At 43.0% G+C, this 16,404-nt stretch overlaps 1 protein-coding gene across 1 annotated transcript in view; it reads right to left on the reverse strand.

Annotated features, from left to right (window-relative positions):
- LOC117366815 (probable ATP-dependent RNA helicase DDX60) overlaps positions 1-16,404 on the reverse strand; it is a 288,878-nt gene that overhangs the window by 143,455 nt on the left and 129,019 nt on the right. Inside the window, exon 18 of the mRNA XM_033958734.1 lies at positions 3,176-3,325. Coding sequence (XP_033814625.1) covers positions 3,176-3,325 — 150 coding nt within the window. The remainder of the gene's footprint in view (positions 1-3,175; positions 3,326-16,404) is intronic.

The following is a 16,404-nucleotide window of genomic DNA, read 5'->3' on the forward strand; positions in this document are numbered from 1 at the left end:
GTGAGATAGAACGACAGATGGTGGATAATGGAAGGGAAGGATGAGAAAAGGAGATATATTGGATGTGTGACTAGGGGAAATGAGAGAGAGGGAGATTGGAACACAGTCAGGATAGAAAAGAGTTGTTGGCCGTGGGGATGGAAAAGAGGGAGCAAAAAATGATATAGTGAGAGAATGAAACAAGACAGGAGAGACCAGAAAAACCAAATAGATAGCAGCCACTAGAAAGAGAATTAGCAGAAGACTAGAAATGTAGAAGTGTCAAACAGGGACCAACATGATGGAATAATAAAATATCCCTCAATTCCCCAGTCCTCATGGTTTGACATCTCCCCTCTCCCCAGTCCTCTCACTTTTCCAAAGTTCTTATCTCCCTCCGCCCTCCATCGTTCCCTCACATATAATCCAGTATCTCTTCTATCCCACTCTCTCCACGTGTCCAGCATCTCTCCCATCTTCTTCCCTCCCCTCAGATCCTGCTACTCTTCTGCCCTGACCTATTGGGTCTAGAACCTCTCTCCCCCACCACCCATGGGTTTAGTGACTCTCACTTCCATTCCCCTCATAGGTGAAACATAAGGAAAACCATACAGGGTCAGACCAATGGTCCATTTAGCCCAGTATCATTGTTTCCATAGTGGCCAATCAAGATTACAAATACCTGCCAGACCCCCAATAGCAGCAGCATTCCATGTTACCAATCCCAGGGCAAGCAATGGCTTCCATGTCTGTCTCAATAGCAGATATTTTTAAACCCAGCTATGCTAATCACTGTTACTGCATCCTTTGGCATTGAGTTCTAGAGTGTAACTATTTGAGTGAAAAAATATTTCCTCCTATGGGTTTTAATAGTATTTCCATGCAACTTCATTGAGTGTCCCCTAGTATTTGTAATTTTTGACAGAATAAAAACCAATTCACTTGTACCCGTTCTACACCACTCAGGATTTTGTAGGCTTCAACTATATCTCCCCTAAGCCATATCTTTTCTAAGCTGAAGAGCCATAACCTCTTTAGCCTTTGCTCATATGAGAGGAGTTTTATCCCCTTTATCATCCTGGTCATTCTTCTCTGAACCTTTTATAATTCCATTTTATCATGTATGAGATACGGCGATCAAAACTAAACACAATACTCGAGGTGAGGTCACACCATGAAGCAATACAGAGGCATTATAATATTCTTGGTCTTATTTACCATCACTTTCAAAAATTACTAGCATCCTGTTTGCTTTTTTGGCTGTCACTGTACATTGGGCAGAAGGTTTCAGCTTATTGTCAACATTGACACCTAGAATATTTTCTTTGGTACTGACTACTAAGGTGGACCCTAGCATCTGCTAACTATAATTTAGATTACCGTATTTTTCGCTCCATAAGACACACCCTAGATTTAGAGGAGGAAAACAAGAAAAAAACCCATTCTGAACCAAATTCTCTCTGCCAGGCTATGCACCCAACCCCACACTCCTTGCCAAGTTCTGCACCCTGTCCCCCCTCCCTGCCAGGCTCTGTACCCTCTCCCCCCTCTGGTGGTCTAGTGGTTGGCAGGCAGGTAGGGACAGGGCAGGCTGGCAGGCCTCCAACCCCAGACAGGACACAGTTTTCGCAGGAAGCGGCATGGGACCAGAAGGCAGCCTTGTGCGCTGCTCTGCCGCTAGAGAAGAGAAGAGGAGGCAGCCAGCCGCATCAGCTGACCAGGCAGGCAGCCTTGTGTGCCACTCTGCCTCTAGAGAGGCAGCCGTGTCCAGTGAGGGAGGGCGCTGGAATTAAAATAAGGTAACCGGGGGGGAGGGGGGGTCCATAAGATGCACCCTTATTTCCACCTACTTTTTTTGAGGAAAAAAAATATGTCTTATGGAGCAAAAAATACGGTATTCTTCCCAATGTGAATCAATTTGCTTTTGTCCACATTAAATTTCAGCTGCCATTTGGATGCCCAGTCTTCCAATTTCTTAAGGTATTCTTGCAAGTTTCAGTCCACAGGTCTTTTAACAATTTTAAATAGTTTAGTGTCATCTGCAAATTTAATCACATCACTTGCTGTTCCAATTTCCAGATCAGATTCACTCTTTCGCCGACGACATTCAACTATATCTTCCACTAGGAGAGAACCATGACTCCCAGATTACGAAACTTCATAACTCTCTTGAAAATCAAAAACTGATTGTCCATTAACAAAATGCAACTAGACGCCTCTGTAACAGAATTTGGATCTGCAAAACGTACTGTACCTACATCTGTCCCTCTCTTTTCCAGGAATCAACTACTATAACTGCAAAAGACCAAGCATGCAGTTTAGGGATACTTCTCAACTCAAACCTATCACTTTCTAACCATATCTCTCAAGTGATCTCTTCATTCTACTATCTCCAGCAACTTCAGAAAATAAGAAACTACTTCTCTGAACCCGACTTTACCCAACATCTCTATGCCTTTTTTCTCTCCTGCATGGACTATTGCAATACACTATTCAATGGACTGATAATAAAAAATCTACAGTGTCTTCAACGTTTACAAAGCGCAGCAAATAAACTTCTAAAGAACATTCAAACTCACGACTCTGTTCCTCAATAACTATTGTCAGCCCACTGGTTACTCATAGCCAAACAGTGTATCTTTAAGAGCTTAGTACTAGCGTACAAGTCTTTACACAACATGGCTCCCAGCTACATATCAGCTAAGCTTCCTCCATATGTCCCAAACAGGCTGCTCCACTCCCAGGAGTCTTCCAACTCCAGAGTGCCAGATGCCGATCCTACTCCCATTTCTTACCAAGCTCCTGGAATCAACTGCCTCTACATATTAGGTGCTTCGAAGGGCTTCTGAGCTTTAGGAAAGCAATAAAAACTTACCATTTCATCTAAATTCCTTTGCCTAGATATCCTACATCAACTAGTTTCCCTTCATCCACATGTTTATTCACGACTTCAATGAAATGAAGCAAGTTGGTAAGTCAAGACTTCCCTTAGTGACCCCATGCTGACCCATTAAACGAAGGAATTAGAGTGAATGCAGACAGTGATACAATGAATATCACCAAAAGAACAGTTGATTTTCCTGGGTGATCAATTATAATCAAAAGACTCAATTTTATTTTGTGTGTGTGGGGGGGGTATCTTTGTTTTTGTTATAACTAAAAATGTAAAGCTCTAATATAAATATGAAAGTCGAACCTTTGTTGGAGCAACATACACAATTACACCTTCATTGCTCTCTTTCAGAACTTTCTCCATACAGTAATAAGATGCATAGGTTTTCCCTGAAGAAGTGGGGGCAACAATTACTGCAGATTCATTATTGTCAACAGCGTCAAGAAGTTTTCGCTGCAAATAAAACCACACATTATGTACTGAAATGTAAGATACATCACAGAAGTAAAGGGATCATAAACATCAAATATCAAAGCAAAAAAGCACAACTGGCTTGAAGAAGAGGGACATGGAATGCTTTTATTCACAATGACCCAACACTGCCCGTATTTTGGCTAGAAAGCCTGTATCAGGGGTCTAAAAGAATATAAACAATAAAACAGAATAAAGAATAACAAAAAATATTTCTATACATAAATGAAATAATTATGGTATAAATCACAAATAAATAAAAAAATTACAATTAAATGAAGAACAAGCATTCTGTTAATACAAAAAAAATAGTAATATGCTCCAACTTAGCTTGTATAGATGTTAAAAAAAGATCATATAATGAATGCATTGCAAACCACAAATAAAATAGATTAAAATAATTATATACCACAATAACCCATATTTGAAATTATGAATATTTTTTACTACAAAATGAAATAAAATAAATTGAAATTTACTGGCGAATGTGATTGTTTCCACTTTATTGAAAGACTAAAGGCTCCTTTTATCAAGCTGCGCTAGCGGGGTTAGCACATTGGACATTTAATTATGCGCTAACCCCGCGGCAAGCAAAAAACCTAACGCCTGGTCAATGGAGGCGTTAGGTACTAGCATGGCAGGCGGTTTAACGTGCAGTAAACCCCTACCGCGCCTTGATAAAAGGACTCCTAAGAGGGCTCCTGTTATCAAGCCGTGCTAACGGTTTAACATGCGTAATAGTGCTCGTTAAACCACCAGCCCCACTAGCCGCTACCACCTCCTCTTGAGCAGGCGGTAATTTTTAGGCCAGCGCGGGGGTTAACGTGTGATGAAAAGTCACGCGTGTTAACCCCGCTAGCGCGGCTTGATAAATGGAGCCCTAACAGTTTCATAACATCAGTAAAGTCAATAAACCTTCAAAAACATGATTAAAATGAATGGTCATCCTTCATTATACGGGACTGATGTGATGTGTGATGAGTGATGTGTTTAAAATTTTCTTTTAATCCACCATTACCCAGAGTAGAAAGTGTTTTAAAAGTGAAAAATTTAATTAAGGCAAAACTGTGAAGTCCAAATGCTTCAGATAAGTTACATGTTTGATTTTTTTTTCTATGTTGCCATTCTATCAGGTGTATTACATAGGAATATAGTGCCCTCAATTAAATAACTAATCAAAAAGTGTATATGATTAATCCTGATTGATTTAAAATTTTGGGGTACTGAAAAATAATCATATCTTGAACTTACCACTATCTGGTGGTCCATATATATATATAAAGACCAAATGATGATGCCTGGATATTAAAAATGTATCAAAACAACTGCATCACAGGGAAGACAATAAAACCACGTTTATCATAATTACTAAGCCAGCATACTAATTGCTCTCTAACCAAAAAAAATTACATATGCTCTTCATTTCTCTCATCAGAGCTTCAATTGCGCAGAAAAACAATGCCATATTGATGTCATGGTTATCTCTCATAGAGCACATGATAATAATTGCCTTATGCTATGTAAGCACAAATGACACATTAATTATGACACTGTCACACTTTACAACACCCTCATACAGCTACATGAAATGCTCAAATTACCTTAATTAAAAAAAATAAAAAGTATACCGCTCTTTGAGAGATAACCATGACATCCATTCATTTTCATGTCGCATATGGCATCAAAAACAAATAGAGGAATTAAGGTGGGATTTGTACCTAAGTCCGTTCTTTAATATTCACTACACTGACCACTAGGCTGCCTATTTGCTCTGCAGAGATATCAATGTGGCCATTTTTGTACAAATTATGCCAGAAAAATGTTTTTGGTTTTTTTTAATGTTCTTATTTTAGATGTTTCATTTTGGAAAATAACTGTTCATTTTGGACTTTTTCAGTGCAAGAATGTCCTTCTCATGTATTTTCAAACAGGAAATCCCAGCATAAAATATTAGCATACCAAAATAGTAGATGACAGCAAAAACAGGTGAAATTTGGTCTTACCTGTTAATTTCCTTTCCTTGATTCTTGCTAGACCTGTGCAAACCAATGGGTTGTGTTCCCCTACTCACAAATGGAAGCATAGAACCTGAACTCTTCCAATAACATCACCAAGTAAGAAGTGGTACAGTCTGTACTGAGCCAGTATGCTTATGCCAAAGCCAGAATAAAAGAAAAACCAAATATATGAAAGCCCTATTAGAAAAAAAACTCCGAAGGCTCACACCCAAGATCACTAGCTACAGAGTATCTAAAAAATGAGCAGAAATAAGGTATAACATACAAGCCCTGATGGGAGTACACAGCAACATCACCCAATTCTGAAGGATCTAATATCAAACTCAAAGTCTTCCCATGCAGTTCCTGGATGGGTCTAACTAGAATTAAAAAAAGGAAATCAGCAGCTAAGGCCAAGTTTCACTTTTTTTTATCCTGCTAGACGTGTCCAGACCAATATGATGTGCCAAAGCTCTATCCCCCAGGATGGAAGGAATCCAAGACTCCCTCTACCATTGTCTTGCCTGGCAGAAACATCAATTCTGTAGTGTTTCATAAAGGTATGCAACGATGACCATGTTGCAGTTTTGTATACGGCTTCTGGTGTATCTGATCTTCTCCCAGGAAGTTGCTTGAGAGCTCATAGAATGGGCCCAGAGTCCTTCCTCAATCCTTCTGTTCCTGAGAATATATGCCGATTCAATTTCAGTCTTTATCTAGCATGCCAAGGAGGATTTATTTCTTTATTTTCTACATTTCTATTCTGTACTATCCAAAGTACTTGGTAGATTACAACAGATATGCACATTATTAAACAAAACAATAGACAATGAACAAAATTTGCTGACTGTCTTATCCTTACACCCCCCCCAAAAAAAAAAAAAGTAAAGAGAATGTAAGAATCTGTTACTTGTCACCTTCAAGCAGTGCAAGATAACCCTATGAATGTCCAGTATTTGGAATATTTGATCCTTTCTCAACCTCACTAATTTAGAGAACACCAGGAGTGAAACTACCTGACACAAATGAAAGGAGGAAACCACCTTCAAGTAAAGACAGAATCAGCTGTACAGGTCAAAAAGGGTCCCTACATGGAAGCTCTTGAATGCTGAGACTTGTCAAGTCAAACAGTTGAAGGGACATAATCAAAAGAAATGCCTAAGTTCGATTTCGACATAGGGTGCTAGTCGCTCAAAATTGGCAGCGCCAAAATGTTCATTCTCGATAAGTAAGTCCAAATTTTTTTTTTAAAAAAATGTCTATCTGTACACCCAGGCATTTGATCGCCCAGACTGCCAGTACGTCTATCTTTATACCATATTCTTGTCCAAATATTTGTCCAAGTCCCAAACACCCCAAACAAGACCTTTTGGATGTAGGAGGGGCCAGCAATGTGATGGACTGACCACCCAGACATAGCAAAGAGAGCAGTGGGGCACCTTACAGGAACAAAAAGGAGGAAGAAGATACGGTTGAGGGTAGGAGAGGTGAGGGGGGGATCTGCTGCTACGATGTGGGTGAGGTGTATGCAGGAAGAGAGGGGATGACCAAATGAAAGGGAGAAAGTGTTGGATTTTTAGGGTGGAGAATGGGTTTAAAGAGTGAGTGGTGTGGTGTTAAGGGGCTTAGCATGGGGAGAGATTGGGAATGGTTACTATCCGCAGGAAGAGTAAAGGAGTCATGACAATGGAAGGAGGAAGGGGAACCAGGAAGAAACTGGTTTGTGGGCTAATCTAGAAAGCAGAGAGGTCATGCGTGAAGGTAAAATAACAGTGTACTAAAGAGGCAGCAAGGTTGAGATGAGGGGGTAAAAAATTTTCTGTTCCCTCCCCCAAATGCCTCTTTCCTCCACCATAATCCTAGTTTCTCTCCCCATTACCTTCTCCTGCTTTAGCTAATCTCCCCTTCACAGTTTGTGTCCCTTCTCCCAGATCTTATTTCTCCATTTCCTCTCTCCCAACTCCTTTACCCCACAGTTCATATTCCTTCTCTAAGTCTCTCTCTTTAGCAGCTGTTAATTTTACATACTGTTTCTACCCCTTTTTTCCCCTCAACTCAGCTCCCAGCCAATCACTCCATTTTCCAATTCCTCTTTCATTCTCATCCTTTCTTCCCATTACTTTCCCCATCCTTTCCTTGTTTTTCCCCAGCTTCTCACAGTACTATTCAGTCTCCTATGCAGTGATCTTTTCAATTTCCTTCAATCTCTCCCTCTATCAGTTACACATGAACATAAGAAAACAAGAGTTGCTGCACTGGAACAGACCAAGGGTCCATCTAGCTCAGCATCCTGGGTCCAACAGTGGCCAGTCAAAGTCACAAGTACCTAGCAGAGTTCCAAAAAGTAGCAAGATTCCATGCTATTTTAATCTCAGGGATAAGCCATGTCTTCTTTTTCAGGTCTCCTTTAATAACAGATTATAAACATTTCCTCCAGGCATTTGTCCAAATCTATTTTCATACCAGCTACATTAACTGCTTTTGAACCCTCTGTGGTGCTCATTTTTGAACTTAAAAATATTAGGAGTATAGATTATACAATACCGGTGCTTCTGTATTGCTGAATATTATAATTTATCAGCTTTTATGTTTCTTTTAATTCAACAAAAAGTTGTTATGTTATCCAAACTAATTACTGTAACAATACAAATTTTAATATTCCTATTAATCATTCTTCATAATAAGTGCTCAGTCTTGTATCTTGCATTGGAGCCACATCAAAGTTATTCCAGGACCATCATCGCACTTAAAGGTCCTCTTTGTAATTTATAATTGATCATAACAATATTCAGTCATCCGACCTATGCTCATTTATTCTCTCTCTTTACACATATATTGTTCGATGAAATAAATAAATAAATATATAAATACTGTTAAAAAAATGGCACTTATCTTAATCAATCTGGGTGATCAGAACAATGGCTCCGCAGTCTTCTTTTTATGTTTTTTCTTTGCCAATGTGCAATAAAGCACAGTTACTTATCGTAACAGGTGTTATCCAGGGACAGCTATTCTCACATATGGGTGACGTCATCCGACGGAGCCCCGATGCGGACGCCTCACAAGCAAACTTGCTTGAAGAAACTAGAAGTTTCGAGTCGCCCGCACCGCGCATGCGCGAGTGCCTTCCCGCCCAGTGCACAGGGCGCGTCTCCTCAGTTCAGATAGCTAGCAGAGAAGCCAACCAGGGGAGGTGGGTGGGTTATGAGAATAGCTGCCTGCTGTCCCTGGATAACACCTGTTACGGTAAGTAACTGTGCTTTATCCCACGATAAGCAGGCAGGTATTCTCACATATGGGTGACCTCCAAGCTAACCAGAATGGGATGGTGGGAGTGTTGGCAACTTAGGAGAATAAATTTTGTAATACTGTTTGGCCAAACTGTCCATCCCGTCTGGAGAAAGTATCCAGACAATAGTGAGAAGTGAAGGTATGAACCAAGGACCAAGTAGCAGCCTTGCAAATCTCCTCAATCAGTGTCGATCTGAGAAAAGCTACAGAAGCTGCCATTGCTCTGACTCTATGGGCTGTGACTTTAATGTGACGTGGTAATCCAGCCTGGGCATAGCAGAAAGAGATACAAGCCGCCATCCAATTAGAGATGGTGCGTTTAGAAATTGGATGTCCCAACTTATTTGAATCAAAAGAGACAAAAAGTTGAGGAGCAGTTCTGTGTGGTTTGGTGCATTCCAGGTAGAAGGCCAAAGCACGTTTACAGTCCAGAGTATGAAGAACTGATTCTCCAGGGTGAGAATGAGGCTTTGGAAAAAACACTGGAAGTACGATGGATTGGTTGAGATGAAATTCTGAGACCACTTTAGGTAGGAATTTCGGATGAGTACGAAGAACCACCTTGTCAAGATGGAACACAGTAAATGGTGGATCAGTAACAAAAGCTTGCAGCTCACTGACTCATCGAGCAGAAGTGAGGGCAATGAGAAACACCACTTTCCAAGTGAGATACTTCAAATGAGCCTTATCAATTGGTTCAAAGGGAGGCTTCATGAGTTGAGAAAGGACAACATTGAGGTCCCAAACCACAGGAGGCGGTTTGAGAGAAGGTTTGACATTGAAAAGTCCTTTCATGAATCTGGAAACCACTGGATAAGCAGAGAGGGGTTTCCCTTCAATAGGCTGATGAAAAGCTGCAATTGCACTGAGATGGACTCGAATGGATGTTGACTCGAGTCCAAAGTTGGAGAGGTGCAAAAGATAATCCAAAACAGATGATAAGGAGGAATGCTGAGAGAAACACCATGTAGAAAATCTAGTCCATTTTTGGTGATAGCATTGTCTAGTTGTAAGCTTTCTAGAAGCTTCTAAAACATCTCTTACAGATTGAGAAAACTGAAGAGGAGTTATGTTGAAAGGTACCAGGCTGTCAGGTGTAGAGACTGCAGGTTGGGATGAAGCAGAGATCCTTGACTCTGTGTGAGCAGAGAAGTAAAAACTGGTAGAAGGTATGGCTCCCTGCTGCTGAGTTGAAATAGAAAGGAGTACCATGGTTGTCTTGGCCACCGAGGAGCAATTAGAATCATGGTGGCATGATCGTTCAACAATTTGACTAGAGTCCTGAGAATGAGAGGGAATGGAGGAAATGCATACAGGAAAAGATTTGTCTATTCCAGAAGAAAAGCATCTGCCTCGAGGCGGTGAGGAGAGTATATCCTGGAGCAGAACTGAGGCAGTTTGTAGTTGTGGGGAGCTGCGAAGAGGTCTATCTGAGGCATTCCCCACTGTGAAAAAATATGATGAAGAGGTGAGGAATGGAGTCTCCATTCGTGAGGTTGCAGAAAACGACTCAAGTTATCTGCCAAGCAATTCTGAACCCCTTGAATGAAGACAGCTTTGAGGAAAGTGTTGTGACGGATTGCCCAGTCTCAAACTTCCAGAGCTTCCTGACAAAGGGAGGCAGACCCCATCCCCCCCCTGTTTGTTGACATAATACATGGCGAATTGGTTGTCCGTGCGGACGAGGACTACTGTGTCGTGAAGGTGATGTTGAAAAGCATGGAGAGCCTTGAGGATCGCTTTGAGTTCCAACTGATTGATATGACACTGACGATCCATACTGGTCCAGAGGCCTTGAGTACGGAGACCATCGAGATGAGCGCCCCAAGCGTAGGTTGACGAGTCTGAGGACCTTCTGATGAGGGGGCATTTGAAAAAGCAAGCCTCTGGAAAGATTGGAAGAGAGCATCCACCAACGGAGAGACTGCTTCAAAGAAGGAATGACTGAGATGTGTTAGAAAGAGGATCGCAAACCTGAGTCCATTGGGATGCCAGGGTCCACTGAGGAATTCTGAGGTGAAGTCTGGCAAAAGGAGTCACGTGTACTGTGGAGGCCATGTGACCCAGAAGCATCATCATGTGTCCCGCAGATATGAAAGAGCGAGAAGACACTGTGTGACAGAGGTGAAGCAGAGTTTCCAGACGTTGTTGTGGAAGGAATGCTCTGAGTTGGACAGTGTCCAGAACAGCTCCAATGAATTGTAGATTTTGAGAGGGTTGAAGTTGAGACTTGGGAAAGTTGATTTCGAATCCCAAACTTTGTAGGAACCAGGTAGTCCGTTGGGTCACTACAATAACCCCTTGAGATGTGGAATCTTTGATGAGCCAGTCGTCGAGGTAGGGAAATACCTGAAGACCGTGATTCCTTAGAGCTGCCGCTACTACAATCAGGCACTTGGTGAACACTCTGGGAGACGAGGCCAGGCTGAAGGGTAGTACTCTGTATTGAAAATGCAAATTTCCCACCCGAAATCTGAGATACTGACGGGAGGCCGGATGAATGGAGATGTGAGTATAGGCCTCCTTGAGATCCAGAGAGCATAACCAATCGTTCTGCTCGAGAAGGGGATAGAGGGATGCCAGCGACAACATTCAAAACTTTTCTTTGACTAAAAATATGTTGAGAGCACTGAGATCCAGAATGGGCTGCAGATCACCCGTCTTCTTCGGAATAAGGAAGTAACGGGAGTAAAACCCCCTGCTCTGCTGTTCCAAGGGAACTGGTTCGATGGCATGGAGATGAAGCAGAGCTTGAGCTTCCTAAAGAAGAAGGGCGGTCTGGGATGGGCTGGAAGGAGGAAGCTCTGGTGGAACCTGATTGAAATGGAGAGAGTATCCTTCTCTGATGATGGAAAGGACCCAGAGGTCAGATGTTATGACCGTCCATCTGTCGTAAAAAAGATGGAGACAACCTCCTTTAGGTGGAAAAGGGGTCAGAGACAGAACGATGGATGTTATGCTCTGGAGTAAACAGTCAAAAAGGCTGAGAAGCCTTAGGTGGAGCAGATGGTTGAGGCTTCTGTTGCTTCTGAGATGGCTGTTTCTTCAAAGGAGGGCGAGTGTAAGGCGCCGGCTTTGGAAGAAAAGGCCTCTGGTAAATGACAGGAGGACGTGTAGGCCGAGAAGGAGCTGGCTTAGGCTTCGGTCTGACTATGGAGGCAAAAGATTTAGCATGGTCAGACAACCTTTTGGTGGCTGCCTCGATGGACTCATCGAAAAAGTCATTGCCTTCACAAGGAATGTTGGCCAGGCGGTCCTGGAGATTAGAGTCCATGTCGCTAGTGCGAAGCCAGGCTAGACGACGCATGGCAACAGAGCAGCTTGAGAGACTCAGCCGGAGGTTGAGGAAGGTGCATGACCTCGAGATATTCCTTCGAGTACTTAGAGCCAGTGTCTAGTGGAACGCTCAAGTCTCCAGCCATCTGTCTCAAAAAAGAAGAAAAGGATAACTGGTCTGCAGTTGCACCTCCAGGCTTCGAGAAGGACTCGAGGACGTCGAAGCAGCTGGAGTCGAAGAAGAAGAGGCCTCAGCAGGAAACCATGGTACAAAGGAGACTTAGATGAGGCACTGGACATTGGGATATCCTCGAGAGCCGGCATCGAAGACTTGGAACGAGGAGTTGGAGGTCTGGATGAGGCCGGAGAGGACCGAGGCTTGGAGGCATGATGTCTCGAAGAATGCCTCGAAGTAGGCCTCGAGTGATGTCGAGAAGTGTGTCTTGAGTTGGATCTCGAAGATCGAGCAGAGGTTGCCTCGGACGTAGTAGATCGAAGATCAATAGGCGTTGAGGAGCCCTGAAGCAACTTCGAAGACTGGACTCCCTTGGAAGAATGGGAGGTATCCTGTCAATGCACTCGCACAGACTCTGCTCTATGCTTTTCGTGCTTGGAAGTCCGACCAGACACTCGCAGAGATTCTGCTCCCTGCATCGAGTGTGGAGGATCAGACCGGGGCACAGGCGGCTCGACCTCGCGGGAGACTTCTACATGCCCAGGCTGAAGCAGAGTGAGCAGTGTAGGTCCCATGGTAGTGAGGATCTTAATAATCTGCTCCTTCAAAGAGGTCTGGGGCGCAGCCGGCAAGGAAGGTACCGCGTCTGAAACCGGCCTACCTGCCTTGGCTGAAGGGTCTCGTCCAGTGGTGTGAGAATGTTTCGCCTTGGGAGGCTTTGACACCTTAATCACCACTGGCGGAACTGAGTGCTGAGCCATCTGACCTGAGGATATGGCAGCCGAAGACGTTGAAGCAAGAGCCGCTCCAAAAGACGAAGGTCTGATGAGGCTCGAGGTGGAAACAGCAGAAGGAGATGCCTTGACGGGAGTCGATGCCGAAGACATCTTCGATGCAGGAAGATTAGTAGTCTCCATGTCTAAAAGGCTATCCACCAGGAAGCAACGACGCTTAAAAGCACAAGGCTTAAGTGTTTGGCAAGGCAGGCACGAGGTAGGATGATGTTTCGGCCCAAGACACTTGAGATAGCGTCCGTGAGGGTCCGTAAGAGATATCGTGCGCTTGCACTTGCTACACCGTTTGAAACCAGTAACAGGCCGGGGCATAGACAAAAATACAGCTGACAAAAAGTCAAAGTCCGCGGGCCGCGGCCGAACGGCCTGTCCCGGACGAATGGAAATTTTTTTTTTTTTTTAAAGAAAGAAAAAGATGAACACAGCGATTCGTGAAAAAATAAAACACAAACCGCGGTGAGAGAAGGCACGAACGACGAAGTTACCGGAGAGCCAAAAAGACGGACTTCTCAGCTCTGCGGAAAACTAAGAACTGAGGAGACGCGCCCTGTGCACTGGGTGGGAAGGCACTCGTGCATGCGCGGTGCAGACGACTCGAAACTTCTAGTTTCTTCAAGCAAGTCTGCTTGTGAGGCGTCCGCATTTGGGCTCCTTCGGATGAAGTCACCCATATGTGAGAATACCTGCCTGCGTGTCCTGGGATAAATAAATATGTGCAATCCGTGCAGTTGTGCAAATGTGTTGATTAGTGATTTTTGTCTACTCCCCAACTCAGTCCTGAGTTTCGCTTCAATAGCTTCTTCAGGAGGAGTCTTTTACTCTGAAAGATTTTTTAATCTTTTCCAACGCAGTCAAAGGAGCGTCTCCTCTTTTCGCTTTTGTCTTGAAGCGACCATTGCAAAATGCTCATTTTTGAAACAGATGGACATCTCAAAATGGTCAAAAACACATTGTGATTTTCAAAAGGCAGGATTTGTCCAAATAGCAAGGGGACATGTTTTGGGCAGGACTAGGATAGGCCCAAAATTAAGACATCTTTCAGAGATAAAGGAATGGGAAGAAACTTTCCAAGTCAAATAAAAAGAAGGATATTTTTTATCTAGATCTGTTACATCACGTCCAGGGTACAAATGGATCTCTGAGCAGCTGATTGCTTCCTTAATCCTCCCTCTTCCATGAAAGTGAAACCAGAAAGGAAAACCAGGCTCTATATAAACTGCAGTTATTATATCCACTCTGATCAAAGCAACAAGCAGGTATGAGGCATAGCCTAGCAATTAATGCAGTGGTTGTTGAACCAGGGTACCTAGGTACAAGTTCTGCTTCAGCTTTTTTTTTTTTCTTAGTCTTCCATAATCAGAAAAATACCTACTGTACTGTGGCGTATTTAGCATATGTGACACCCAGGGCCCATCATTTTTTGACTCCCCCTTCATCTATATGAAAAATATGATTTTTTTGTAACAATTTACATATTGTACAAGAGTGTACCTAGGAAAAGACTAAACTAAACTAAACACTGCAGTGTTTAAGACAACATCTTAAACACTGCAGTGAGCACTAGAACACCAACACACACATTGTAAAACTAAACAAGCCAGATCCTGCACAGTCAATTGATCCTGTAAAGTCAGTACCAATAGAAAACCATGTCCTTTTCATACACACAGAACAGAGATACACCCTCGCCCAATATGGAATAATCACAAACTAAAAATAGAAATATGTAGACAAAAGTTAAACTGAACTGCCAAGAAACCAGACTCTGCATACAATGCAACAGCACAACACCACAGAAACAGTGACACATGTCCCCTAATACTGTGCAAAATATAAAGACAGTAAATGTTAATTTGAAAAACCTGATACATAACAATCACCACTTTACAAATTAACAAACAGAAATAAAACAAATATTGAGAAATAAGAAAATACCATTTTATTGAACTAATCCATTTTTCAATTAGCTTTCAGAGGCCAAATCTTTTTCAAAATAGTACAGTATACTGCTGTTATGGTATCCTGCCCTGACCTGAGGAAAGGGGTTTAGTCCCCCCCAAAATACCTTATTTCCATTTCCTATTTATAAACTTTTATCAATAGTTGCAATACTGTTTTTGCGATTTAAATAGAGGGCGTCCTCTCCAGATCAGTGCCATTTCTTTCCTGCTTTACTTATGAATCTGAGGGTCATTGAGCAGTGCGGTTTCCTGAAGAAGGGGGCGTTTACCCCCGAAACGGAGTCCGTTGGACGAAGACTTTGTTTGCTGCTTGTGGATTATCACCTCTACCACACACGGAGAAGCTAAGTTTTTTCAGACTGTGTATTTTTGAGTTTGGTTGGATTTGGACACTAACTTTCCTGCTTGGCCCCCAGCTTAGGGGGAAGAGATGAATTCCTTCTTTATTTTGATAGTGTGTGTTTTTTCTATTTGAGTTTTTCACACATTGCACTTTATAGGCACTTGAAATATTATCCGGAGCTAGCCCGGGGATGTTTCGCAGTTAACACCTTTCTGGGTGTAAACCTGCAACAGCTTTTCTCTGGAGATTCCAGAGGGTGCTGTGTGACTGAGGGCTTGTCCGTTTAATACACTTAAATTACAAATTTCTCTTTGAATTTACCTTAGTTTGGAGTTGGACTTCATCTCTTTCCCCTAATCTTTGTAGACTTCTTGGGGTGAGGGAGGTTCTTTATTTGTTACTTTGATTCTAAGTAAAGCAACAAAAAAATCTTTCTACCTTTTGTCGTTTCTGCTTTAATCATCTTCTCTTCGCTCTCTTCTTTCTATACGCTTGTCCTCTCTCCCTTCCATGCAACATCTGCCCTCTCTTTGCCCCTTCCATCCAGCTTCTGCCCTCTCTCTCTCTACCCCTTCCATCTACTGCCCACACTTTCTCTGCTCCTTTCATCCACTGTCCACCCTCTCTCTCTCTTCCATATAGCATCTTCTCTCTTTCTATGTCCCTTCAATAAACTGTATATCCTGTGCCCCTTCTCTCCTTTGTACATGATTCATTTAAGCTTCATCCCTCTCCATTTTTCTGTCTCCACCCCTTCCCCTATGCTTTGACATCTCTCTCTTCTCCTTTCCTTCCTTCCTTCCCACACCACACCATGGTCTGGCATCTCTATCTCCTTCCCTCCCCTCCTCCCATACCCTAGCATCTCTCTCCCTCCATGCTCTGGTACCTCCTATCCCTCCTGTCTTGCATTTGTCGCCTTAGTTTCCCTTCCTTCCCCCCCATGCCCTGGCATCTCTCTCCTCTCCTTCCAATTCCACCACCCCTCCACCGGCATCTCCTTTTCTTCCTTTCTCTCCCTCCCTCCTTCTTTCCTTTCCCCTGGTTTGGCATCTGTCTCCTTCCCTCCCCCTCCATGGTCTGGTATCTCCTTTCCTTCTTTCCTTTCCCTCCCATGGATTTGGCATCTCTCATTCCTCTCCCTTGTCTTCCTTCTCCCTCCTTCCCTCTCTCTCCCCAATTGGGTGCTGCTGCAGCATTTCTCCCCCCCCCCCTTCCCTGTGC

This window comes from Geotrypetes seraphini, chromosome 1 (genome assembly GCF_902459505.1).
Source record: "Geotrypetes seraphini chromosome 1, aGeoSer1.1, whole genome shotgun sequence".
Classification (NCBI taxonomy): domain Eukaryota; kingdom Metazoa; phylum Chordata; class Amphibia; order Gymnophiona; family Dermophiidae; genus Geotrypetes; species Geotrypetes seraphini.